Here is a 27,126-nt window from a genome sequence, read left to right on the forward strand (position 1 = left end):
GATTTGGTCTCTCTCACTATCCTTTTTTATATACATTTTTAATTTAATTATTTTTATACATATAATAATCAAATTTAAAATAAATGTATAAATAACGGCGACCAAATTAATAAAACTGATTTTATAATTTTTTATATGTAAAGTCAAATTGAATTTTTTTTAAAGGAAAATAATTAAATAATGTTTCTACCTTTTTTAATTACCCTTTATTAAAATTTGATATTAAAAAGAAAATAGTTGAAAATAAAGCGCAGTAAATCCCCAAATCCTCAAATCTTGAAACATAATTCTTAAAAATGGGTACTCGTGTTTCATCATAAAAATAAAACTAATTTCACTTATTAAGAATATTAGTTAAATTTGTTTAATGTTCTTAATTTTATAAAATAAATAAAATACATTTTCTTAATTGTATTGAAACATAATTACTAAAAATGGTAATCAAGTTTAATAAAAAAATATTTTTAAAACAATAATATTAAATGAAAGATGAATAATAAAATTTTATTTCTATATTTCAGTTCCCCAGACATGATTTTTTTTCTTATATCTAAGTCAAGAAAGATTACCTGATACATTCTAAATAAACTTAAGGGTATGAGCAAATCATAATAATTGTTCATTTATTAATTGAACGCTTTAGGCTACCATAACTTACAAAACTTAAAAGCCATAAATGTACCTTAGCATAGCAATAAAAGAAACTTGATTTCCCATAAGCATTCGGATCCCCATACCAACAAAGATATGGCTTCGAGTTTTCCACCTATTGTCTACTTCTATTCACATCAATGAGAAGAAACCAATACAACACATCCAACCAAAACAAAAATTTGGAAGCTTGGAATCTGATCCTTCAATCTTCATGATACAAATACAAGCCAAGACCAAACCGGGCACAAGCCTTGCAGAAAGCAATTTCCTCAGCAGCTGAAACTGGATCGACGATGGAGCCATCACTGGGTGAAATTGTCCCAGTTGATTCACGATATGCCTGTTATTAATGGAGAAAATACAGTGTTTAGAGACTTCGGGGGTTACTAATTGTTCAGTTAATGAAATAGAGAAACTCTCCCTTTGACCTACAGGGAGCAAGACGGCCCTCGTCAAAGAAGTCTAAGCTTACCAATAAATTGCCTCCATTTACCTTCTTATTTCAGGGGTGATTATAATATGGCTTGAGTATAGCATTAAATGAGCAAGGACCCTTACATTTTATTCTGGACAAATGTGGGTAAAGAAGTTGATCCAGAAGTGCTTCATTAGGTTTGGTACTTAGAATATTAGAACTTTGATAGGTAAGTCTTTGGAGGTGGTGGACAATATATTATTGAAAGAAAGATTTACATCAGGTGTCTTCAAGAAACTAGATAGATTGGAGAAAAAACTATGGAGCTAAACATTTAGGATTTAAACTTAGGTAAATAGGGAAAACTAGATGAAAGAATGAAGTCGGGGCTTATTGTGGATAAAAAGGGAAAACAAGTGTGGCGGCTACAAAAAGGAGCAGGGACATGATTTTATCTTGAAAAATACTTAATGATTGCATAAGAGACTTTCAATAATATCTATACGTTACAAATAGGAGATTAGACACAGTTTGGAAATAAAAGTTTTAGATATATTAAAAGTGGTTGATTTAGAGTTCTCCACAAGAAAAAAAAAAAATCTCATAGGTAAAAATTTAAATAGACATGCTAGTAGTTTATAGGAGATCATGGTAGTTTTGGTTTTCGAAGGCTAAATACGAAAAACAACTTCTCAATTGTATATGATTTCAAGATTAAAACACTTATTTTAAAAAATACGAGGAACTTATAGGAGTGGAACCTTAAGGATGCAAATTTATTTATTTCTGGAAAAGAAGCTTAAATAAAAGAACTTGAAAGGATTGCTATATGAATCTATGAGAAAGTCTTGCTACATAATTCATCCTTAATGTTCTTTTCAAGTATCACAAATGGAAAACCAAACAAGATAAAAATTCAAGAATCAACTAGTGGCAGTTCAAGAATGATAAATATTTAACAATTACAAAATATTAGAAGAAAGTGACAGGGAATCACAAGGTATAGCTAACCTCATTTGGAGAGGTCGTTACTACAAGGGGATAATAAAACTTGTGATGTGAGCCATGCTATGAAATTGTGCAAAAAATGTGATTCCGCATTGTTGAAAATTAATTAGGTTTTATGTCTAGAAGGTCCACAATAGAAGCTATCTATCTTCTATAGAAACTTATGGAAAAGCGAAAAAGCAAAGACACTAACATATGGTTTTTATTGAAAAAAGGCTTTGGTAAAGAAGATGCTCACATGGCTTACACACAAGCTATACAAGACTTGAACTATAGGATAATTACTAGCGTGGCAAAACCTACAGACACTAATAACTTTGGAAAAGTTTACATCGGATTGGAGCTTAGCCATGAGTTTTGAAATGTGCAGGAAAAAACAAAAGATCAACTCTAAATGCATACTATTTGCAGATTATACAATTCTAATAAATGAATTAAGGGAAGACGTTAACTTTTAACTTGAGCTTTGGAAAGAGACTGAAATCAAAGGGGTTTCACTTGGGTAAGAGTAAAACAAACTATGGTCATACCACACACGTTCCCAAGTTTACAAATGGAAGGTGTCATATCACAAGTTTCTAAGTTTTGTATCTAATATCTGTATTACAAGATGATTGAAAATTATTGAATATGATTATATGAGACACACAGGATACAAGATGAGTAGTTAAAATGGAGAAAGGCATTGAGGGTTATTTGGGACCACAAAATACTTACTAAGCAAAGTAAAGTTTTATCAGGCTGCTATACTTTATGGTGGTGAATCATGGACTTTAAAAGTGCATGGAAAAAAAGTGGAAGTAGCAAAACCGAGAAGGTTAACATGAATGCTTCATAATACAAGAGGATAAGGAGTGATTGTATACAAGGAAATATTAGTGACATATATTGAGGAAAAGAAGATTAAAAAAAATCAGTTAATATGGTTTATTATGTGAAAAGAAGTCCACTAAAAGCACCAATGAGAGAGTAGATTGCATGCTTTTTAACCCTGTAAAAATGGTAGGGGGGATTAAGGATATTATTAAAAATGATCTCAAGGTGAATAATATCCATGACAATTTGGTTTTTGACGAGCCCAATGGTGTTATATAATCCTTGTAGCCAACCTTACTAAATCAAATTGTTGTTTTTGTTCATGGTCTTGAATTCAGGCTTTGGTTTGTGGTCATTAGTTTGGGTTGTATTCTACAGGGTCAAGAATTCAAGATTCCCTGGTTGCTTAGAGAATACAAGAATCAAATGTGAGGACTTAATCTTATCAGCAACTTGCTCTTTGGTTGATCATGTAATAATACATACAAGAACTACATGTAATGTCTAAGGGGAGATGCCTATATTCTAGTTACTTCTTTGCCCTACATATTATTTAGCAAAAATTGTTAATTGCCCAAACATGCAAGACTAACATACTCGAGTTTAACTGATAGGGATGATGATCAAAATTATATCTTATTGAAGAATATGAAAATTTGTGATGGAAGGAATATAGCAACAAAGACAGGAGAGATGGAGAAGAGAAAGCAACAAAGACATGTATGTTATTGTTACAATCACAAAATTTAACTCTCCCCACCCCCTCCAATCCTAGGTAGGATCTTAATTATGACAACCATACCTAGTAAGATCCTCATTCTAGTAACCATTAGAAGCATAGAGAATGACTGGTTAATTTGTAGATAAACAAATAATGAGAAAGAACAATAAAATGCAACAAAGTAAAGTGGATAAAAAAAGTAGAAGTAGAAAGTGAAAATTCACAAATTTATTACTCTACATAGAGTAAAGACTTGCCTCTCCATCAGATCCACGTACGGTAAGGCGATATACCACAGTTACACTGCCATTGTCAGAGAAAATGACATCACGTATCTCGCCACACCATCCTGCAAAATAGTTTGAAATTTGAAAGATGTATGGATCGATAGGAATCTAATTTACATATACAGTGATGGAAGATGTTTCGCAAAGACAAAAATAATAGGAAAAGTAATAAATGGATAACTCCAAGCACGCACCCGGGGCATAGAAGCTCAACATCCTGTTGGCATGATACCTAGCAAAGAACAACAAAAGATGGTATGATTGAATTAGATCGGCATTGGAATCCAGAGAGATTGTTACGAAAAGAGTGAAGATTAACGAAGAAAAGTACCAGGGGATGAAGGTGGAAGCAGAAGGATCGCCAGGAACATGAGCTTTGACAATAGTATCAGGGATTCTTTTATTGAGGTCTCGGAGTATCTCGGCTAAAGGACGTGTTATGCAGGAGGAGTTGGAGAAGGGAGAGGAATTGTCCAACGGCACCACGTAATTGGAATTAGATACGCCTCCTTTCTTTCCATCGCTGCCGTTGCTGCTTCGCTCGATACCACACTTAAGGGTGAGGCTACCATGGCGATCCTTTACCCCAAAATTCCTTTTCCCAAACCCTGCTTCAAAACCTTCTTTCCTTCTACTGTTCAAAAATGAGAACCAAATTATCTTAGGCGCAACCGCAGAAGCCATCAGATCCCCAGTTGCATTGGGGCATTCCAATACCAACTCTTTCTGTTTATATCAAATCTTGACACAAACCAACCGCAAGACTCTCTGTCTAGGAAAGCAGGGATATTTAGGTTGGCTCACCTACTCCGCATTACTTTTCGAACAACAAAACTTTCTTTTCTTTTCCTTTCTTCTTCTAATACTGTTTTTTTTTTAATTATGAATAAATATTATAAAAAAAATTGTATGTTTTATCAAAACATAATTTTATAATCAACCTTTTTTTATTTTTTTGCATTTATTAGTGTTTCCATTTCATTATTTTTTTAAATCAAAATAATTAGTCTTGGAAAATTGTTATGATAAAAAATTAAAATATGTACATAGAAAATTTAAGTTTAATTACCGAACTCTAATATAAGAAATACATAATAATAGAACTATATGTTATATTATTGTGTGCGTGAGAATCAAATTAAAGTTAAATTAAATAAATAGAAGAATCTAAGATTCAATTTTAAATAGAAAAATTCAAACAAATTTGATCATAGATTGAATTTTCAATCCATATGGAATTTAGATTTGATTTTAAAAAATACAATCTATGAATTTGATTAGAGTAATCCTCGTCACTAAATTAAAACACATATATATATATATGAAATAAATGTCTATGCCCATCTTTATCCTCATTTCTTATTTCTTATGAGTATGATATTTGTAGTGTTAGCTAATCTATATAGTCGTTCAAGTATTGCTTCGATGATAGCTCCATGTTGAAGCTAGATGTACAAAATCAACAAATTTCACATTTGAACTCCCGTCCAAAACTAATCATTCTACCTATTCAAATAGGCTTAAAATATCTATTCAGCATTGCCATCGTAGTTAGATGAATCAATTCATATTCCTTTTTCTAAGACATACATAATTACCAGAGACTTTTTCTTTAGTTCACGTACGTATTGTTAATTTAATACTTGTTTAATTAATAGTAAACAAACTAAAATGAAAGCCTTCTACTCCAACCTTCGCTAAACTGTCATTTTGCCTACCAGTCAAGAATGCATTATCATTTGAAGAGCCCAACGACCCTAAATGTATTAGGCAACATACCATGTAACTTTTGCAAAGAAAAAGGAAGACACAAGGGAAAGTGATTTTGCTTTTTGTTGATATAGGGGAGGGGCTTGAACTAATTCCTTTTAAATCAGATAATTTGTGGCCGTGATCACAGAGCTTAGCGTGCCATTGTCTTCGCAAAATTTTCCCACCTCCAGTTAAAGCAATTCATCTCAAGGTGAATTGGAACCGATGCATTTAATTATGAGTTTTGCTGTTCTAATTTCTCAAGCAAGGTTTTCCTTTCGTCATCAGGGAGGGAATTGAACATGAAAACGGACTTGTCCCCGATGTCATCCTTGAAGTTAAACCAGAGTCCAAGATCAGGAAAATTTTGTACACAAACAGAAGATATAAACTTCTATGAACACAAATCCTCAAAAGTAAAAGTCTACCTTGATGGGTTGGGTGAATTTCCTTGCAGCAAATATCACAAAAAGAGTCATCCACGAAGCAAGTAAAGTAAGCTTAACTCCATCATCCATCAAACCAGTCTGCAAATATTGTACCCCGTGACTAAAAAATTGCATGCAATGATATTGATGATAATAATAACGTCAGCGTCGCTAGAAATGTAGGCATAAGCAGATACTAATGCATTTTTTTTCCTAAATTACCAAAATAAGTATTTTTTATAAAAATTAGATACCTGGGTAAATCTTACAACTTTAGCTTTTTCTTTAAAGTTTTATTATTAAAATAATTAATTTACTAAAAAAAAGTACGCCAATTTCGTACTTTTTGCCATTGATCCTAAGAAATAATAGCATTGCAAAAATAAAAAGTTGGAAGACAAAGAAAAAAAATTGGTGGGTTTAACTCTAAGTAATGAATGTCATTGTTAGCCCAATTGAAAGGAACCGTGGCTACAGGTATATAAAATTATGGGTAATGAATCAGTTGAATAGATGACATTAGAGTAGGAAGAAAAGAAGAATACCAAATGCCCTAGAAGAACCGTAGGAATAACAAACGTAAGAAGTCCAGCTTCTAGCTTGCCATAGCAGAGTCCTGTTAAAGGAATACAAGATAATTTTCAATAATGAAGAGAATGGTTCTTATTCAAATTGACATTTAATGGGAAAAGACAAGTTAGATGAAGCATTACCTTCCTTGAAGACAAGTCCTGTGAGGGCAGCAAAAAGAGGACCGACAAACCAGATAGCTGATGGGTTGTCGACCACATATTGTATTAGATTTTTATTAGCTGGTTGAGCAAGGGTGAAGTAGGTTGTAGCCGATCCAAGAACACCCAGCACCCACAGTGCTTGTAGGGCGCGCTTGATCTCAGAAACATAGATATGAATCAAGAATAACGATAAACCCAATCCACCAGATCCAAGGACATAAAATAGATCAAGATTTTGCTTCAGAGTAGTACTTAAGGAGGTGTTATCTGGTAAAAAGGCAGCGGCGGCGGCGGCGACCACAAATGATGTAGCAGTTGTTACCAATCCTGATCGGTACAAAATCACCTGCCATGGCGTAATAGGCTTAGTTCTGGTTGAGAGAAGTCCAATTAAATTGCGTTAATTATATCTGTATCTAACTAATTGATGAATCCATAGGAGACTGAAGCAGTAAGAAGATCGGAGATTGAATTGAAGTAAAATGAAATTATAAACAAGATGAAGACCTCTCGAACATCGGAGTCGTCAATGGTCCACGGGCCATATATTCCGTCGTAAAGAATGGTTTCGTCGACGGGACCTTGTTGCTTTTCTCCAACAGCTTTACACGCTACAGAGATTCTGCGTCCAGAAGAAGGAAAGCGAGCACCACAACATAACCTTGGAGTGCCCTTGTCAACTCTGCATCGTGAACCTGGAGGGTATACTGACGCCGTCACCGCCACCGCCACCGCCACCGTACTCAATCCTCGCAATGCCATCTTCTGATTTATCAGATTATATTTTATTTTCTATGTAGGATATTTCTGTTTTTTAACTTTATTTTTCTAACGGTCACGGATTAATCAAATTGGAGTAGTGGTCATTATGCACTTCTTTTACAAGTATCCACTGTTCCGTCTCCGTTTTTATTTTTTTAATTGATTTTGTTTGGACGAGGATAGAAATATCAATAAAAAAATAAGAGACAAATAAATTGAAAAACATATTATTTTAATTCATATAAATTAAGAAAAGAAGTGAGAGAACTTTATTTCGCTTATTTAAATAACGAAAAATAAATTTTAATAATAATAATTATTATTATTAAAGAATTAGTATAGAAGAAAAATGAGTTTGGCTGACAAGTTATTCCGTAAACTGCAGAGAATTGTCACGTATTAATATTAAAAAAAATGTGACGATATAATATATCATATGAATAAAGTGTTACCCAAAAATAAGAAAAATAATTAATACATCACTTTTTTAAGGATGTAACCTTTTGAAGAATTATGTTTTTTAAATTTCTTTAAAAATTAAAAAAATTTAGAGGCTAAAAAATATTTAAGTATTATTATTATTGAAAAATCATATTATAGAAGAAAAGCAAAATTAGCTAGAGTTATTTCCTCAACCAAAAAAACGACACACATTAATAGAATATTGATATAAGTAAAAATGGATGTGTGCTCTAAATATATATGAGAGTATGGTATTTTTTTTTTTATATTATTTGACTTAAAATAAGCTTTGTATTTGACAAATTCATCATTACTCTCTCCAACTCTCTCCAACAATTGTTCATCCTTTCACTTACCCTACTCCATTGTAAAGTATGATGAACAATGTAATGCCTCATAATATCTTCATCTTTACTAAAGTTGTCAATTTTCTTATAATAGAATTTCAATATATAAGAGTAAGACAATGTTTAAAATATTGAAAGCTTCAAATTTATATTTTATATTGAATATTTAATTAATCCTTAAATATTTATCAATGATAAAAAGGAATTCCTAGCACCTCCCAATGAAACTCTCAAAAGATCCCATCAATTAGAATCAACATAGTTCAATGTGCCTTTCATATTGGACATCAACCTTAAAAAAAATATTGCTTATTTACCATAGATGCAATGCTCACAAAAATTGTAAACTTACACAACACTTCCATCACTTTCTCACCCAAATGCCAAAAACCATTATTAAATGTTGTGGAGCTTGGCATAGTGGAACCTCTTTAGGATATATAAACTACTCACCATGTTCCCTTTCATTACCGCAACACTCCCCTTCTCAAACACCTATATCACACTCTTTCAACATTGCATGTGAACCATTTAGCAACTAGTGCACCCACTGAAATCAAGTTCTTAAATTCTTGAATGCGAAAAATGTCTAACAATATCCTCACTACATTGTCCTATACACAAATTTTAATAGACCCAATGCCCACAATTTTGTAAGCCATCAAAACATTACCGTCACTTATCTCCTTATATGTCTCAAACTAACTCTAGTTTTGACACGAAGAAAGTACAACTACATGCTTTAGAGTAATCCAACATATCACAAGCATTAGATGATTTTCATTACACTTAATTATCATGAGAAGTAATAGCTAAAGAATATTTGTCTTGTTTATTGTGACAAACTTTTCTACAATCACTTATCGAAACAACTTATTGATTGTTTAATGCAGAGCACACCGAACAATATTTAAAAGAGTTCATAGAGTAGGAAAGAAAGATCCACAGAAAGAAATTTATATTAATTCACTCTTAATCTAGGAGCTACATTGAGTCTCTAGCACACCACTGAGAATTCATTAAGTAATATAAAACAAATTACACTACAACCAAAAGAGTTGATCTTGAACTCCTCAAGAACACAACACTCTCAGTAAAAAAAACACAGTTTGCAGAAAACACTATCTAAAATTGCTTTACACACAATACAAAATTGAAAGAAAGAATAAGAATACACATAGGTTTTACAAAATTAAAGAAAAATAGAACAGAAAATCCATATTCCTATTTCGCACATAAGCAATGATCCATTTATGATAAGATTGATTCTCAAAGCTCTTTGATCTTATCTCGAAAAATGTTTTTAATAAACTCTCTTCTTGATTTTCAAATGATAAAAAATAATCTTTTATATAGACTTTAAAAGATGGTTAAAACAATTTTATCATTAAATGAAATTTGTTAAAAATATTTAAAAAGAGTTTGAAAATCATAATAAAATTGTGTTAAAATCACTTAATTGATTTTTAAAATTTAAAACAAACTGATTGATTTTTTTTTTAAGAACTCAATCGTAAGTTCATTTATCGAAATAACTTAGTTTTGTTTTACAGAAAAAAAATAAAAATAAAAAATTTACATCTAGAATAAATACAATAAATTATGTGAAAAATAAACCTTGATAGTGGCTAAGAAAAGTAGTAACTTTCAATTGAAATTGGTGTTGGTGAGATTTGTATAAGCAGATGTAGAAGAAAAAAAGAAGAATAGCCGTAGAGATTTAATTGGATAGAATAGAAGAGAGAATGGCAATAATAATATAAAGCTGGTTAGGGTGAATAAGCTTTTATTTGGTAGTTAAGGGTGAATAAGGTGTTGGTTTAGTAGAGAATAGAGAATAGAGAATAGAGAATAGAGTCAGTTAAAAATTGAAGTCTGAAATACAATTGCAGTCTGAAAAGCCGCAAAACCAAAACGCCTCTCTCCTCCATTTCTGTGCCTCTTGGTGCTTCGTTACGGAGAGAGATGAGGTGACCCTCTCTCATAAACGGCGTAACGGACATCCCAAAAGGAGTCACGTGCCGAAGAAAAAGAAGAATAAAAACAGTTGATGGCTTTAGAGCAGGAATTGTCGCTGGGTCAGAGTAGGAATCCGAACCCAGTTGACGGCGTGGATGTTCGGGGGGAGGGTGGAGATGAGGGAGGGAAAGCCCCGAGACTGCCTCGGTGGACAAGGCAAGAAATTCTGGTTCTGATACAGGGAAAGAGAGACGCTGAGAACAAGTTCAGGAGGGGTCGAACGGCCGGATTGCCATTAGGGTCGGGTCAGGTCGAGCCCAAATGGGCTTCAGTTTCTTCCTACTGCAGAAAGCATGGAGTCAACAGAGGTCCTGTTCAGTGCCGGAAAAGGTGGAGCAATTTGGCCGGAGACTACAAGAAGATCAGAGAATGGGAGTCTCAGCTAAGGGAGGACTCCGATTCCTTTTGGGTCATGAGAAACGATTTAAGGAGAGACAGGAAATTGCCCGGTTTTTTCGACAAGGAGGTTTATGATATTCTCGATTCAGGCTCCCAAGCTCCTCCGCCGTTGCCTCTCGCTCTTCCGTCGCCTCCATCAATCACAGTAACGGTCTGCAAGGACATGGACATGGACTCCAAAAGAGGGTCTGCCCCTGCCCCTTCCCCTGCCCCTGCTGATCCTGCGGAGCCTCATCTCTATGATAGTAATCGCAGTGTGCCTGTTGAGGATGGCTTGTTCTCAGATTTTGAACAAGATGAATTCTCTGCCAGTCCTGAGAAAAAGGACATTTTGCCGCCCTCCAACAGGGACTTTCCTGCTCCCATTCCTCTATCAGGTTCATATTTTATTCCATTCCTTGTTTTCCAATTTATCGTACGTGGTTTTTTTTTCTTTTTGCCTTTTCTGCTCTGCACTCGCATTCTACTGTCTTGCTTTTGCCACTTTGTCATCTATCTTCTTTGCTTGCTTGCTTCTTGTCTTGTCTTTTTCTTCTACTTCTACCAATGATATTGCTGTGCCAGTGTTACACGTCTGTCTCTTGTAAACATGGAAAAACTATAAGCACGTCACGATGTTTGATTGCTATCTGGACCATTTCCTGCATGTTTTCTTCTCCTTTACAGAAAAGCAATATCAACCACTCCTCCGTGGATGCCAAGGGGAAGGTAATGATCAATATCATGCCGCACAGCCATCTCAACTGCTTTATCACATTTGTGTTAGTATAGGCATAATTTTTCTCTCCCTAGTTTTCAATCAGCTTATTTTTTACAAAAACAACTTAAATAATGAAATGTAAGCTTATTTTGAAATAGCTGACTTTTAGACTTGTTTCACTGATATTCTCCGTAAGCACTTGGAAGAGAATAAAGTAAGAAGGTAAACTGAATTGAGTTTCTTTCATAAGTTAAAAATCAACTTATGCACTTTAGCTTTCGGAGAAGCTAAATGAGATAGCTAAGTTTATTAGTTGCTTTTAGATGAATTCTAGAGTGTACCGTCATGATAGATGGCCTACCATGCACCAAAATTTGTAACCCTTAGATTAGTCTCATTCTTTCCCTTCACTTTTCTCCATCAAAAAAGATTTCAAGCAGATAAATAATTGTATGGTCCAAGGCTCACACCACCTACAAACTGCTCCTTAATGTCACAGCACCAGCTTGGTGGTCGGCTAATTAGCATTGTCAGGATTGCTAGTTACAAGTTCTCCGACATGCTAAAAAGTGCAACAAGAACCCTGACAAGAAAAAGGACATTGAGATGCTTTTGAGCCCCATCTCTAACTATGTTTTTGACCAACTTGCATCGATTAAAGTTAACTACCAATCTGTTTTGAACCAACTTGTATCAATTGGTAAGTTAACTACCAATTTGAGGAGGCTGCACATGTTCTTAAGTGGTGGAATATGACGCTTGATGATGAGGATGGACACGATGTTGTTGGTGTTTCTGAGGAAGGTGATTTGGATATCTGAAATATGTAGGAAAGGAGAAGAAAACAGGGGAATCAATTCATCTGTCGCAGCTTGCTACCTTGTTCAATATCTCTAGACCAGTGCTTTTGTTTCTGCTGCTGCTTCTGATTCCTGCAGCAGCCTGAGAATAGAGTTGATTGGTTGCTCATCAGTTCCTATTTCTGAATTTGGAATTTCAATAATGCCAATATATAATTAGTTATTGTGCTAAGTATCATTTACTCGTGTTCATCTTTTCTGGGGATAATCATCCAACGTGTGATTGCTTACTAAAAATGGTTTTTCCAGAAAGTCATTTAACAATGATAACACATGACTGATGTTTGATTATACATTTTGTTTTATACATAGGTGTGACTAACGAGAAACGGAGAACTCCAAATCCAGAAATGGGTTCAAGTTCTCAAGGAGAGCGGAAAAGGAAGCGATTAGCAAGTGATGGAGGGGAGGAGAGTTTGCAAATTCATTTAATTGATGTCTTAGAAAGAAATGGGAAGATGCTAAGTGCTCAACTTGAAGCGCAGAATATAAATTTCCAGTTGGATCGTGAGCAGCGGAAAGTCCATGGTAGTAATTTGGTTGCTGTGCTTGATAAGCTTGCAGATGCTCTAGGGAGAATCGCTGATAAATTATAGCGCAAGAGCAATCAGAATACACTGTACATAACAGTTGAAGTCATGTAGATAATTGGGGTTACTCTTATTTATCTCCTCACCGGATGTTTTCCTTTTAGGGAGAATTGTGAATTGTGGTTTATTACTTCCATTTTAGGATTTTACACACATTTCGATCTCTCTTACTGCTATATATTTATACACGAGGTTATACGAATTTCATCTTGAAATGCATTTTTATTTTTATTAATGGTTCATAGTTCATTTACTTCTAGGTATTGTTTTTAATTTGCTGGGATAGCTCTCTAGAAACTTTTGAGATGCACTTTATTACTAATTTGTTTTCAACTGTACTTATTTATAGAATTATGGTGAACACATACTTCAGTTCAATATTTTATATTTTTCCTTTTATTAGGAATAATAGTTATTAGACAACATGTGCTTATTGTCTGCATGCATGGAGAAGTACTCATTCATTTTGTGATCAAGATATAATAGGATAAAATAATATAAGAGTAACATGGGGATTAGTTAATAAACATTATATGATACGATAAAGTCATATGGTATAATAAAGTAAGAGTTAAAATAATAAGAATATGGTATAATAAAATAAAGTTAAAATAATAAGAATAAGTTATAATTTTATCTAATACTCAACATACGTAAAATAACAATTAAAAAATGATATGATATAATATAAAATATATTTAGATGAGTTTTATTAAAATCATGTCTAATTTTCTAAATTTTAAATTTATGTTTATAATTTTTTACAAATTATAAAAAAAATAACGAAATTATATTATCATCTTTTGATATTAGAGACAGTCTTAATATTCTGACAGGTTATCACTATTATTTATGCCATAAAAAGAGGAAAAAGAGAGCGATAACTTCATCAGTTACTAAATTTAATCAATAACAGTCAGTATTCCTGGAGCTAACAGCAAGAATAGACTCATTTGAATGCAGTAGAAGGTGACAGTCTCCAGAAGATAAAATTCACACTTCATATGCATAAATCAGAAAATCTCTCAAGCAAATTAAGCACACATTTAAAGTGAAGTCCACTTTCGTGCGATAGTTAAGTCCTGATCAACTTCCTTTCTGGATGCTTCCCAAAGTCGATGTTCAATCCCCAGTTTCCTGAGCTCAGAGAGTCCTTGCTCAACTGGAATTTGAAAAATCCACGTAAGTATAGAATGCAGATTTTCTCAATAATACTAAACAAGAATTCATCCCCTAGCCAACCAACATTGTCAATAAAGGAAAAATTAAAGCATATATATTATGTGCTTACGAGAATACTGCCGTAATAGGAGAAAGGGCACGAAAAAGAATTGGGTATGCATTTTGAAGTGTAATAATAGTGTGTCCGAGATAAGCACGCTCCATTATGAACATATAAACAAACAAGACTCTTCCCTACCTTGTCATTACCCAATCTAGACTCCAGGCCTACCAGCTGAGACGTGTTCCATTAAAGGTGATTAGCAAGGCATTGACTCAAGAAATATGTTACCGGTCACAATAACAGAACAATTTTCTACGAAACTATAGGAGAACAATTCAAATTTCCAAACTAATGTAAAGTGAGAGGAAATTTAAAGGTACATTCCAAAAGCTATTGGAATGTCCTTAACCCTTGGAGGACTCCACTATCATAAGGAGGGGTAAGTAAACTGGTTGGAAAGTAAAACTCCCTAGTGTCATTAATGAACGAAGTCATGGTCCTTTGCTATATAAAAGGGTCATGTAAAGAAAGAAAATATCACCCACCCTGAAGATTGCTATGATTTTCAATGTGCATGAGATTTTTCCCCATCAGATACCAAATAGTATAATACTGGATTGAAACATTCACGTGTACTACATAGTTATTAATTAAAAGAAAAATACTAGACGCTACCATCAACAGCATCATGCGATGTAGGTGAATGTCCACTCCGACCAATCCAAAACTGAAGGCGTTCTTTGGCTATGTCCTCCTCTATACCATGAACCTTCGCTCTTCTCCAAAAAAATGTCAGCCAAGCCTGTACAGGAAGAGTAAATGCACATAGAAGGCATGTTTCACTAATACAAAGCACACATCTAATCAAACAGAGAACCGTGAGATTAAATGTCATCTTCACTGGTTGCAGATCCAAACTAGATGCAAGCCATCAACATTATGAGAAGGGAGGTAAATCATTAAAAAGTACATGCTACAAAAGTTAAAATCAAAGAATCGTGTAATCCAGAATCTAAAAAAGCATACCTTCTCATAGAGAAGAAATAAAAGAGATTGTAATATACAAACATTCCAAGAAGCTGATAATAATAATAAAGAGCATAAATAGTTCATAAGAGCACGGAATACCTCCTTGAAAAGAACATCCTCAGACTCCTCTGGACTCAATTCTACATAAAAATGAAGATATTTAGTATAGCTTTAACTTCTCATTTGCATTTTTGCACAAAAAGGGACACCACGTAGCTATTTCAGCTAATAGTAGGTGGGAGAAAACTTACCAAAGGCTTCCATAAACTTAGGGTCCCCAGGTGATTTAATATCTGGTAATGGTCAAAAGTGTACAGAATGTTATTACATAAGAATGTCGGATTTCAATCTGACAGATTTGATGTTTATAAATAGAATAAAAAGAAACTGCATTATATTATAGAAAAAAGAAAGCCAAAATACAAGAATGATGAAATTAGCTATATATAACTACTCTAGAGAGACTTTGACAGAATGTACCTGATCCTAACAATCTGTAACTAAATCAGTTACAGAGGACAGTTGTCAAAGCTTAACAGAAAAGAAAGGTTTATTTACAACAGGAGTAAAACTATACTCCAATACCCGGTAAGCTCACAAGAAGTGAGAACTAAAAATAACAACAATGAGAATTCCCTTGACAACAACCCAGTGTTGTTCTAATGGCCGAGACATAAACTGTCAATGGGTACCGCTAGCATTGCTGTACATATTTCTGTCTGTTCCACACTACCTGGAAACAAACAACGAGTTGCATACAATGCCTCAAAGAGTGTCTCTAGTGCTACTTTCTTGCCAATTTCTATACCTTCACTACCCAATTTCTTGCCAATTAGTATGTTTCTCTTTAATCTATCATTCAAGAGGTATGCAAGTACAAGATAACAAGAATAGTGACAACACATACCTGAGACTAATTGTCGAGCAGAATTTGGACGCCGCTGTTGAGCTAATGCTTGCACAATTGCATCCTCAACCTTAGAGAGGAACATGACAAAAATTACTTAGATGACTGAATTTCCCATAACAATTTATTTAAGTCATTTAATATATTTCTGAAAACCTTTAAAGAAGCAAGCTCCTTTAGTCCCATTTCAACAGAAAGCATACTTTCAATATTTCCTTCTCCAGTAAGATCATTTAAGTCAGGAACAATTTTGCTCCTCTTCTCAATTGCATCATCACCTGTTTAAAAATCATAACAATTATCTCTGGAATTCACATAATGCAATTCATCATTCTAAGAAAAAAATATAACATAGAGCATAGATTTGCCCTACAATGCAGTCAAACTAATATGAACTGCAGAGTCCAAATCTTTATTTCATGCCTTTTTCCCAGCATTCCTCCTTAGCCTTTTGTCCAGCAGAAACAACGACCTCAAATGGAAGAGGGGCTAAGGATGACCAAAGTTCGTACTTCGAAACTGCAACGTCTGCACAGATGCCTATAACCATGGAAGAAGTTACACTAGATAACAGACAGCAGTAAGTGAATCATGGAATTATTCACTTATCCAGATCTGCTGAATTCAAACTTGATATATAGACAAAGTATAATTTTATATGCCTGCAATCATACAAAAATTATAAAACTCATATCAAAAGCTTCAGTAATATATTCCAGTGCAGTTGAGATGCTTTTGCCTCTCACCAGAAGAAAAACAAAAAGACATATCACCAGCTTGGTTTATTTGTAGCTACATACCAATGTGTTATCATCACTCTGCAGATTTACAATAATACTAACATGCATAAATGCCGAAATAATTATAATAAAGAACTGTGAAAGCTTATTCAGGTTCTGTCAAAAGTGATTGAAATTTAGAACCAATTGATAATAAAATGACTCATTAGTCATGTCCACAAGAAATACAATAATGCTTCTCCCAAAAGAAAAGAAAAAGAAGAAGTTAAAAACAGACAGTGGCGTACCATATTTTGCAGCTAAACCCCAATAACGCGCAAGCCAACACCTCTTTAGAACAACTTCTTCCTGACATGAAAATAATTATATATAACAAGTTTTCAAAGTAACTAACAAATACCAATGGACTCCTGCTACTGTGGAAGTATGTACCATTTCTTTCTGAGTTAATATCATTCTTTGAGTCATCGATTGAAGAGCCTTTACTTCAGATTCAGCTCCATTAAGCTGTTTTACTGCGGCCTCAGTCTCAACTTTTGCATTCTGTTTCAGAATAAATAATTAAACATATAAGGCAGCTTGTGTTGAGAATGTTAAAAAATGGCCTATTCACCTCAATTTCAGCCTGTAGAGATATGATTTCCTTATCAACTCCATCATTTGAGTCTTTCGCATTCTTAAGCGCAGCCTGTGAAATAAAAAGCTCTGTTGAAGGCATTTTTCACAAGGGGATTAAGCAAGAAATGGAATACCAAACTATTTTTCTAAACAATATCTTGATTCCCCAAATGGAATAAATCAACTATATTCAGAGTTTGTACAACATGCAGCTCGACAGTTGAAGTTATCACCACCACATTACCTCTCTTTGACGCAATGCTGCTTCCTTTCTGCAATTCAGTAATATGGGGGTGTCACACACCGTACTAAGTGAATGAAAACCCATTTGCAACAGTTTTAACTTTAATTCACACACCTGCTCAAGAGTTTGGCTTCCAAAGATACACCTTCTCCGAGGGAAGCAACCTACAAATTCTGATGAAAAATTAAAATCTGCACATCCACACTTGAAAGAATTTTCATTGACACATACACTCATATATAAACATAAATATCTAAGCAAAGTAATAAAATTTAAAAACTAAGAAAGGAAATCATAAACTCCTAGACGAAAGGACTAAAGGAAGTGACCACTGGGCCAAAGGTCACATTTGCGAGTATAGCATAGTAGATTATAATAGCCAACTAGACACACAAATACAACCCAATCTGGTGAGGTAAATATCATGAGTTAGGCTCAACAATAGACAGAATCTCAAATCAAAAGCAATAGGAAACTCTTAATCACAAGCAGTGTAATAAGCAAGTATGAATTAGGGACTCTTAATGTATCAACCAAGAACAAGGAGACAATAATTCAGAACACCATGATCAATGGGTGGAACCTATAGTACTGTATACTAAAAAATAAATAAAGCCAGCACCTGCTTCTCAAGCTCCCTAACTCTGGCCTCTGATTCCTTGCATCTCTCTTCCTCGAGTCTAAGCTGCATTGTAGAAACACTTGAATAGTTATGAATGAAGTGAGGTCATTCACAACCTGTAGAAAACAAAGTAAACCGCAGTACCTTGTCTAGAATACTTTCATTGTCTTCCTGCAGCATATCAACCTGCAGGTAGAGCAGAGATTTGTTTAAGTGAATTTAGAAGGGCGTGGGGGCATCAGTTATTAACACGTTGAATTCTGTTTCATTGAAATTTAGAAAAACAAAAATTGGCAAAAAAGGTAATTAACCTCATCACGAAGTACAGAAGCCTCACGCTGAAGTCCTGAATCTTTTGGTAGAACGAGCCCAGTATCAAACGGAAATCTGTAAAATGGAATCCCGAATTGTACATGCATTATTATATATATATAGACATACACATAAAAGAAATCAGCAATACGGAAAAACAATTTGGGAAGGGGTACGCATTGTACGGATCTATTAGTTATATAGAATAAGATATGATATGACGTACAGGGGCAGAAATGCGAAGGGAGTGAGAATTTACCTTTTATCTTTGGGCTTATTATTAGGAATGGGAGGGTCTAAGGAAGGAACAGGAGCTGGAGTTCTGAGGCTTAGCGGAGGTCTGTTAGTAACAGGTGGAGTTGGTGCTGGAGCTGGTGCTGGTGCTGGAGCTGGCCGAAGATACATTGATTCTTCTGAGAAATTTCGAGGTACCTGATTAAGTTAGGAGGTGAATGAGGAAAGGAAGTTAGTTAATTATGGATAAGGATAAATGTGGAGTGGAAGGGAAGGGGAAGAATCGGACCGCGGCAGGAGATGGCGATCTAAGAGTCTTAGCAGAGTTCCTGGAAAGAGAGAGAGGTGGCGGAGCAGTGTAGCGAAAACCTAGATCATCGTCGTCGTCATCGTCGGCGTCGTCGTCGGCAGTCTGAGAAGCCATGACCTGAGCGAGGCGCTGAGCAGCGGCTTTGGCAGCAACATTCTGAGTCCGTTTGACGGTTGAAATTCCAGTTGCAGTGAGAGTGAGTGAGGAAGAACGAGAATGGCCGTTACGGGAGTGTGACGGTGACGACGACATCACATTCCCAGATTCACTGCTCCACTTCCGCTCCATCTCTCTTTTCTCTTTTCCCTTTTCCCTTCGCAAAACTCCTCGTTAGTCGGTCACTTCAATGTCAATGCTCATCACTCACTATTTTGACCCACTCTTTTCTTTTTCCTTTTAAAATTCAACAACCATTACTCCTAAATATTCAATGCGTTCGTTGCTCTGTATGTATTTCAAATTTATAAATTACTTTTAAACATTTAATATCAAATGTTTCAATTCAGAAATACCCTTATATCATAATATAAATTTCTCCTTATAACTTATAAATATAATTTATGTGTATAAAGTATTTATTCCATATATAATATGCACTTACAACGCAATTTATATTTTTAAGACATTTTCAGACTTATTTTTTATTTGTATTGTACGTTTTTTATTATGTGGGGCTTACTTAATATATATATATGTATGTATTATGTTTTTAATCATAAGTTAATTTTAAAAATTTAGTATTTTAGATTATACAATAAGAAAAAATAGAAAAATAATTCACAAAAATATTTGAATGTTATTTTTAAAAAATATTTTTTCGAATAATTTAAATTTTGCATGATTCAAAACTGAATATTATTTAAAATAAAATTTTAATATAATTCTGAATTATTTTTAAACTTTTGTTATGAAATGTTTCTATAAATTGTTTTCTTAGTAATGGCTTAAAACAATCATAAAATAAATGCTTAATTTTCTTTTTAGTACATTATTTTTAATTATTAAAAAAATTGTAATTTAAAATAGAAATAATAATTACCAATACTTGGAGAGTATACTGGAAAAAAAACATTGTATTTTATTTAATAATTAAGTTCGTAGACATTTTTCCCTTTAATGTATTGTTATTTTACTTCCGAAACTCATATCAAAATTAAACAGTTATATTTATTTATTTATTTTTAAATGTAATAATAACTCTCTTTTTTCTCTTTTATTGCTGCAACAATAACATTGATATGATGAAACAACAATATTAATATAATATAATAAAGTTTATAATTAATAATTTGTGTTGATCCTGGACAATTTAAGATATCAACCAAATCAATTAATAAGTATTTTATAAACTTCATATAAATGTTGAAAAATATTAGAACTTCTAGCACGTTTAAATATAAATATTGTTATTTAAGAAAAATGTTAAATGTTGAGATAATTAAAATAAAATGTTGTTAATATATCTTTCGGTTTGATAATAATTTGAAACAAATTATTTATAAATTTGTGTTAATATTTAATTAATAACTATTCTCAATTCAATTTTTCTAAGTTAAGCAAACTTAAACTGCAATATTCGGATGTTCTTAGTTTTGAACTGAGCACAATTTCTAAGCATTAAGCTGATTGGAGCTAAATTTTTAGGATGTTCTTTGTCACAAATGTGCTTAGCGCCAACATTTTGTGTTTAGCACCAACATCATATGCTTACAACAATCACTATGAGTTCAACTTTAACTTTTCGAAATCGAACCGCTTAACTACCTTTTTTTTTATAGACTAAAAATTGAATTAAATCTGATGAAAATTTAAGTTTACCATATGTTAGATGGTGTATAAGTTTGGGTGTTATTAATAATTGTATACATTTATGCTTATCCACATCTAATCACCCGTAAAACATGTTTGATTTGATTCAATTTTAAAAACATTGCTTGCATGCATATAATATTTGCATTACATCAGCCCTATTTGAACTTTGTCACTTTAAAGGAGCTAAATAGTTTGCTTAAATGCAAAATACAACAGCTCAATACATGGTCATTTATTTCACTAAAAATAGGAATAGAATAATCGCCCCAATTGATGGGTGAATTAACAATAATAACGACAGAAAAAGAATTATAAAGGATATTTACAGATTTGCAAATGTACCAACCTATGAGAAACAAAACTTGACCCTTACGATTTTGAATAGAGCATATCTTCTTAAAAGCAGTTAATCTGTTTAAGTACCATACCTGGGCCATTGGATATTATTATATAAGCATGTACATCCCTGAAATCGAGAAATAAACTAGGTTAAACATTTTTTTATAGGGTTATTGGTACTACGAACATAGTAAGCCAATTTTGGTTTATATGTATAAAAATATACCATGCGAGCTTCTACAAGTTGGGAGGAAAAAGAATGGACTGGGAGTAACTAAATTAGAATAGAGATTCTATTCCGTTGTTTCAGAGGCCTCGTACAACCCTAAGTTTGGGAGGAGGGGAATCAAGAGGGTGGAGAAAAATCAGAGTATCGGTTGGAACAGGATACATAGAATCCATAATGTTCCATTCTTTAGTTTTAAGAAGCGTATTGCTAAATAGTACCACATGAACAACGGTTAAGGAACATATACTTTTCATCCTAGTAAAGGCCTTTGAATACTTAAAAAATCAAGCATTAAAATGTCATTGCGTTTTCAAATTTCGGTCTAATACATGTTTTTCAGTTCATTAAATATTTCTACTTTTGCTTCCTTAATCAAATACCCTAAAGGTGCCCGCTTTTAAGAAATCCAAACAGCAGAATTAATGTCATTTCATTTAAATCCTTTCTACCAATTCAAACAGCTTAAAGATCCCGTGCTTGCACTTCAAATAGATTCAATGCTAATTCACATTTCTAGTATGTATAAAGGTTTCTATGAAAGAACATAAGAAATATAGGGATTTCCAAGGGATTGAGTGATAACCCTCATGTCCATTTTTTTTCTCTTGAAACCAGGTAATGAGAAGAAGGCTTTTCCATTTATACATGAAACTTCAATTACATTCAATAATTTATAACAAATACTTATTTAAACCATGAAAACAAAACAAAAAAAATCTTCTTTAAATATTACCTCCAGACAAGACGGTCGAGCAACAGTCTGAGAGCCATCTCATGATGGGTGACTAGTAGATGAAGCAATGAACATCGGAGGAGGAGAATCAGTATACTCGGATATTGATGATCTGTTAAGGTCTTCTGGAGGTCTTGACCCATCTAATGCTGTAACTTTAGCACCACTAGAAGGTATGGAGAAACTTCGAACCATGGGTGGAGGAGGCATTGGCAACGGAGATGCTGCATTTGATGTAACCGGATTATTTCGAGCAGAAAGCTGGTGACCTCGGGACACCAATGGACCTGAATGACCCACCAAACCTAAAAGCTTAGAATTGGATGCAGATATGGTTGGAGGCCTTGGAAGTTCATGAAGCTCCTTTATTTTAGGTGAAGATGAAAGAGGGGGAGAAGTACTAGGAGATACTTTTGGAGATGATGATGATGGAAACTGAGGAATTGATGTCCGTAAAAGAGGTCCAGAAAACAATTGGACACTGTCTAAAGAAACAGGTTTGGCTGGCCAAGCATTACTTACCAATGGACCAGAAAAGGCTTGTCTTTTAATCTTTTTAGAGTAAGCAGTAACAAAATCATGATTCGAGGATAAATTACCATCAATTATAGGAGGTGGCAATCTTGTGTATGCAGTATTGCTGTTACTCTCCTTGACTGCAGACTGCGCAGTCCTAACATTCGGACCAGAAAATGCCCCATCCCCAAAAGTGTTTCCATATTTCTTTTGTTCCAGTGGGGATGAATGCCACAAATTCTTCATAGGCTCATCTAAATTTGCCTTTATTTTGGAAGGTATTTGCTTACTTGACCTCGGAGACATGGAACTCTTTGCATCAACTGGTGTAGGCAGCACATATGAATTGAACTTCCGTGATAAAGTTGGCCGCATCTGTCTCAGCTTTTCTCTAGAATCACATTTATTATTAGCAAAAAGTGGGGCAGATTGGCTTGCCTCTCTAACCCTGAAGGAGAATGAATTCTTGCTAAGCCTATCCAAGTTTTCCTACACATTAAACAGCATGCATATTTATAAGAGTTCAAAAAATTTAGATTATAAGGAAATTAATTAATCTCGCTTCAAATGCATCAAGAAGCCTCCACTTGAGTCATATATATCAACATGTGAAGTATTTTCAGTCCTAAATCCCATGAACCCCGAAGCTTTTTGTTTTTCCTTACCTTTGCTTTTACAGTTGAACCTTTGGGAAAGATAAATTCCACCAGGCCCAACAGCAGAGAAGCATGCATGATTCAACATTTCAAAATGAGAGTAATCTAGCATATGTAAGCTCTTTATAGACAAAAATTAAAACCAGAAGTATGGATTTGACCCCAAATATTAACAATCATAAGGTTAGTGTACAACTTTCATAGAATTATATGGATAGACAAGAGATATTGATATTCCAGGTTATATTCTGGATGTTCTTAGTTCTTAATCCACCCTTCCAGATTTCCATCCAAACTGAATTAGTTGTACACACAAAAAACAATATAATCACATTTGAAAACAAATATAACAGATGTAAAGTTCCTGCACATAAGAACATTCCACCTAGAACTCTGATTCTCATGGATTTTGGTCCTAAACAACAATATAACACAATATTCCCTCACCCCCCTTTTGATTTTACTCATTTTTTCTTTAGCAATCTAGGCTTTAAAACCATAACCGTTAGGAATGAAAATAAAGAGAGGATATGGGCAGTGTATAGCAGAAGGAATAAGAAATGCTGTGAGAGTTTTAGGTGGGGTGTAAGGTGGATAGGAGGCCTGACTGAACACGAGGGGTTAAATAACAAATTGTAAACTATACAGGGGAATTATCTTTTGGGAAAATTAATCTGAACTGAGAACAATGTTTTGGTGTAAAGGGGAGGCCCTTGTATGAGAATATTCTTCTTGAGTCTTTGAATATAAATAACAGAAAACACCTCTTTTCTCTTTCCCTCTCACTCTAGCCTACTTCCCATCATCAAACCCATCATCCATCACTATTTGTGTGCTCAATGAATTCCTACTCATATTGATGCATGTTTGCTGGGATGGTTGCTCAATCTTCGTAATGTTCATTCCCAATGGGATTGAAATATGCAAATGAAGTTAAAAAACATTACTAATTTGCCTAGTTTCAAAAGGTAGTCACCTTCTTTGAGTTCCCTAATGTAGAAACATCTTGCTCGTGTTCATTTTGTGCATAGTCAAAACTCAGCTCCCCATCATCATTCTCATCATGGCTGTCACCTTCATATTCATATTCATCTTCATCCTCCACATCCTCATCCTCATCCTCATCCTCATCCTCATCCTCTCCTTCAATACCAATGAAGTGGTAATCAATGTGATGCTGTTCTGTTACTAATTTTACGTGCGGCTCTGCTGTCTCAAGAGATTTAACTGCTTTCTTGAAGAAACACAACTGTTTGGGGGGATAATAAAGGAGAGACAAAGGAAAGAAACATTAAAAATGAGTAACTCTCCCATATCTGAAAAATAAATATTGGTTGGGAATATATAAAACCTGAGCTGCATGGTGACGTGCTGCCTGTGTTAGAAGGCTCCACGATTGACCTTGCTTCAGAGATTTCAAACGGAAAACAAATAAGGTGGCCTCCTCATCATATTCATCACGAGCAATTTGTAACTGCTGCAAGGAAATAGTCTCTCCTCTTCCGCTTCTAGACCTGCCTCTTTCTCTATATCTTGTTAACATGGACTCATATGCAACTCTGCAGATTATAGACCAAAAATATAAGGCACGAATCACATTAAAAGACAATTATATCGAATACAACACTCCAAACCTTTTTTCGTCACAATGTCGCTTCATCTCCTGCTTCAACGAGAAGGGAAAAAAAAATAATAAATAATCATTCGCAAAAAGGATAGAGCAAGATATGGTAAATTCAACAAACAAGCTAGGAATGTTGATGGGGATATAAAGTTGGGTTGGAGGTGAAGGTAGAGGGAGGTGGTCGGGGGTTCGAATCCCCACTAAGAAAACACTAACATATTAACATTTATGGGAAAAAAAAAGCAACGAATCTTGTTTGGATGAAATAGAATGATTGAAATTATTGTTTTGACGGGGAGTAGTGTTAGAGAGTTAAAAAGAGTGGTAATATAAGGCAGCAAATATAGAAGGGTGAAAGAGGTTAGAGATTGCTGGTGTATAAGAGTCCAAATTCGAATTGAGGAGATAGAGATTGGATTAGATAGAAGATACCTCAACAACTCGAAGTTCATTGAGAAGAGAATCCGAGGGAATGTTAATTGTCTGGGTAATATGAGAGCGCTGAAATTGCAAAGTGAAAAAAGGATTAGAAAAGCACAGAGAGATTGTTGAAGTTTTAGGGTAGTAGTAGTGATTGAGGAGGAACTGACATATTTATCAATGAGCTTCTGGAGTTGAAACTGCATTTTACCGAGCATTATGAGAACTTTGCCTGCAAAAGCGCATCCAATCGAAATTGGGAGAGAAAGTTAGTTGGCAGTTGGGCATGATAGGAGTGAGTATTTGTGGTGTAGAAGAGAGAAGTGCATAGTACCGCTTTCTTCGTCGTCATGCAAGGCGATTTTCTGAAGAAGGCAAGAGCCCAATTCTCCCAAAGACTCTGAGAATTCTGGAAGAGAACAAAATTTCAATTGCTATTGTTACTATTATTGATCTGTCTCAAAAAAAGAAGGAAGAGGAAGAGACCATAAGAACTGTTGGCGGCCGCGGCCGCCGCCGAAAGCAAGCTATCGTAGCACTCTCTCATGTCTTCCATGTCCTGCACAGTGGACCAACAGTTGAGTTTGAGTTTGAGTTTGAATTTGAACCCTAAAATTAAAATTGAAAGGAAAAAAAAAAGAGAGAGAGAGAAGAAAAACCTGGGTGGCCTGAGCGAGGTCCTCTAACTGGGACAAAGGAAGAATGTTAGTTCGGTCACGGTGGTGGTGATGCTTCTCTAACGTGAGAACTCCCAACTTTCTGAGAGACCTCTTCATGTTTTGTGAAGGAATGAAATGGAGGAGAGTGAAATTGAGGAAGACGAAGGTAAATTCAGTGAGGTAGCTGCATAACACAACACCTTCTATTCTTTTCTCCCTTCCACTCACACAACACTACAAAATAGAATTTCAATTAAATTAAAAAAAAATTGAAGTTGTGAAGTAATTTGGTAATGGCATGTATTATTGGAAGAGTGTGGTCAATGAGTGTGTAATGGGAGAAGGAATAGAAATGTTTGACCGTTTACAAAGAAAACAAAATATTAATCTGAAAGGAGTTTCGAGAATAGAAGACCAGACCGTGAATCCTGAATAAAAAACTTTTCCTTTTGGTCAACAAAACGTGTTCCCTGACGTGAATCCCAAGTCATTTTCTCTCAATAACCTTCTTTCTTCCTTCTATTTTTATTATAAACAAATTCACTCTATTCTTACCTCTCAGTTATGTTCAATCTTTTTCTTCAAAAAACCTTTTTTTTTAAAAAAAAAAAAAATCCCCTCAACTTCTACTTTTCCTATTCACCCTTCTTCGAATACGGCTATGTGAAGCCCAACTATCAACTATTTTTCCTTAAAAAAAACATTTCAATAAAACAAATTTAAAAATTTAAATTCATAAAATATACATTGATTTCATTATTTCTGTCTTTAAAATAATTATAATTTTTAGTGTACTTATAGAATCATAATTATTATTTTAAACATCATTTTGATTGAATTGTTAATTACTACTATTAATTTAAAGTAATCTTTACATAAATTTAGTAAATGTAAAGAAACAATTTAATAATATAAATTGTTAGAAAAAATATCAACGGGTCAA

At 34.1% G+C, this 27,126-nt stretch overlaps 4 protein-coding genes and 1 non-coding gene across 9 annotated transcripts; 1 reads left to right on the forward strand and 4 right to left on the reverse strand.

The window, feature by feature from the left end:
• Positions 1–598: 598 nt before the first annotated feature.
• RAD52-2 (cobalt ion-binding protein) lies at positions 599–4,751 on the reverse strand. Its single transcript, XM_068635031.1, has 4 exons — positions 4,233–4,751; positions 4,096–4,133; positions 3,872–3,963; positions 599–994 (listed from the first exon to the last, which is right to left on the reverse strand). Exons 1-4 carry the CDS (start codon positions 4,583–4,585, stop codon positions 857–859), a joined length of 621 nt encoding a protein of 206 aa, XP_068491132.1. The 5' UTR covers positions 4,586–4,751; the 3' UTR covers positions 599–856.
• Positions 4,752–5,609: 858 nt separating this feature from the next.
• On the reverse strand, positions 5,610–7,709 carry LOC137828444 (integral membrane family protein). Its single transcript, XM_068635030.1, has 5 exons — positions 7,323–7,709; positions 6,795–7,161; positions 6,627–6,697; positions 6,082–6,180; positions 5,610–5,984 (listed from the first exon to the last, which is right to left on the reverse strand). The coding sequence occupies exons 1-5, from the start codon at positions 7,575–7,577 to the stop codon at positions 5,889–5,891; spliced, it is 888 nt and encodes a 295-aa protein (XP_068491131.1). The 5' UTR covers positions 7,578–7,709; the 3' UTR covers positions 5,610–5,888.
• Positions 7,710–10,174: 2,465 nt separating this feature from the next.
• On the forward strand, positions 10,175–13,156 carry LOC137828456 (trihelix transcription factor ASR3). Of its 2 annotated transcripts, XM_068635044.1 has the most exons (3): positions 10,218–11,181; positions 11,471–11,512; positions 12,677–13,156. In XM_068635044.1, the coding sequence occupies exons 1-3, from the start codon at positions 10,437–10,439 to the stop codon at positions 12,958–12,960; spliced, it is 1,071 nt and encodes a 356-aa protein (XP_068491145.1). In that variant the 5' UTR covers positions 10,218–10,436; the 3' UTR covers positions 12,961–13,156. The 2 variants fall into 2 exon arrangements, with proteins under 2 accessions (XP_068491146.1, XP_068491145.1); XM_068635045.1 differs by lacking the exon at positions 11,471–11,512 and having other exon boundaries at positions 10,175–11,181.
• A 673-nt stretch (positions 13,157–13,829) lies between these two features.
• Positions 13,830–19,633, reverse strand: LOC137827707 (coiled-coil domain-containing protein SCD2). 4 transcript variants are annotated; one of them, XR_016523111.1, is made up of 17 exons: positions 19,175–19,624; positions 18,911–19,083; positions 18,651–18,726; positions 18,484–18,525; positions 18,340–18,402; positions 17,832–17,881; positions 17,718–17,745; positions 17,469–17,543; positions 17,288–17,398; positions 17,143–17,203; positions 16,489–16,655; positions 16,272–16,393; positions 16,116–16,185; positions 15,460–15,501; positions 15,308–15,348; positions 14,855–14,981; positions 13,830–14,116 (listed from the first exon to the last, which is right to left on the reverse strand). XR_016523111.1 is itself a non-coding variant. In XM_068633980.2 (17 exons), the coding sequence occupies exons 1-17, from the start codon at positions 19,481–19,483 to the stop codon at positions 14,001–14,003; spliced, it is 1,623 nt and encodes a 540-aa protein (XP_068490081.1). In that variant the 5' UTR covers positions 19,484–19,633; the 3' UTR covers positions 13,830–14,000. The 4 variants fall into 4 exon arrangements, 1 of the variants encoding a protein (XP_068490081.1); XR_016523113.1 differs by having other exon boundaries at positions 16,539–16,933; XR_016523112.1 differs by having other exon boundaries at positions 16,489–16,933.
• Positions 19,634–21,185: 1,552 nt separating this feature from the next.
• On the reverse strand, positions 21,186–26,541 carry LOC137827705 (uncharacterized protein At2g33490). Its single transcript, XR_016523367.1, has 10 exons — positions 26,184–26,541; positions 26,011–26,083; positions 25,859–25,933; positions 25,695–25,756; positions 25,537–25,605; positions 25,115–25,143; positions 24,832–25,039; positions 24,457–24,729; positions 22,309–23,313; positions 21,186–21,473 (listed from the first exon to the last, which is right to left on the reverse strand). It is a non-coding gene; the product is annotated as an uncharacterized protein At2g33490 (transcript).
• Positions 26,542–27,126: the final 585 nt, after the last annotated feature.

The sequence above is a fragment of the Phaseolus vulgaris genome, chromosome 7 (assembly GCF_051622355.1).
Source record: "Phaseolus vulgaris cultivar YP4 chromosome 7, ASM5162235v1, whole genome shotgun sequence".
Lineage (NCBI taxonomy): Eukaryota > Viridiplantae > Streptophyta > Magnoliopsida > Fabales > Fabaceae > Phaseolus > Phaseolus vulgaris.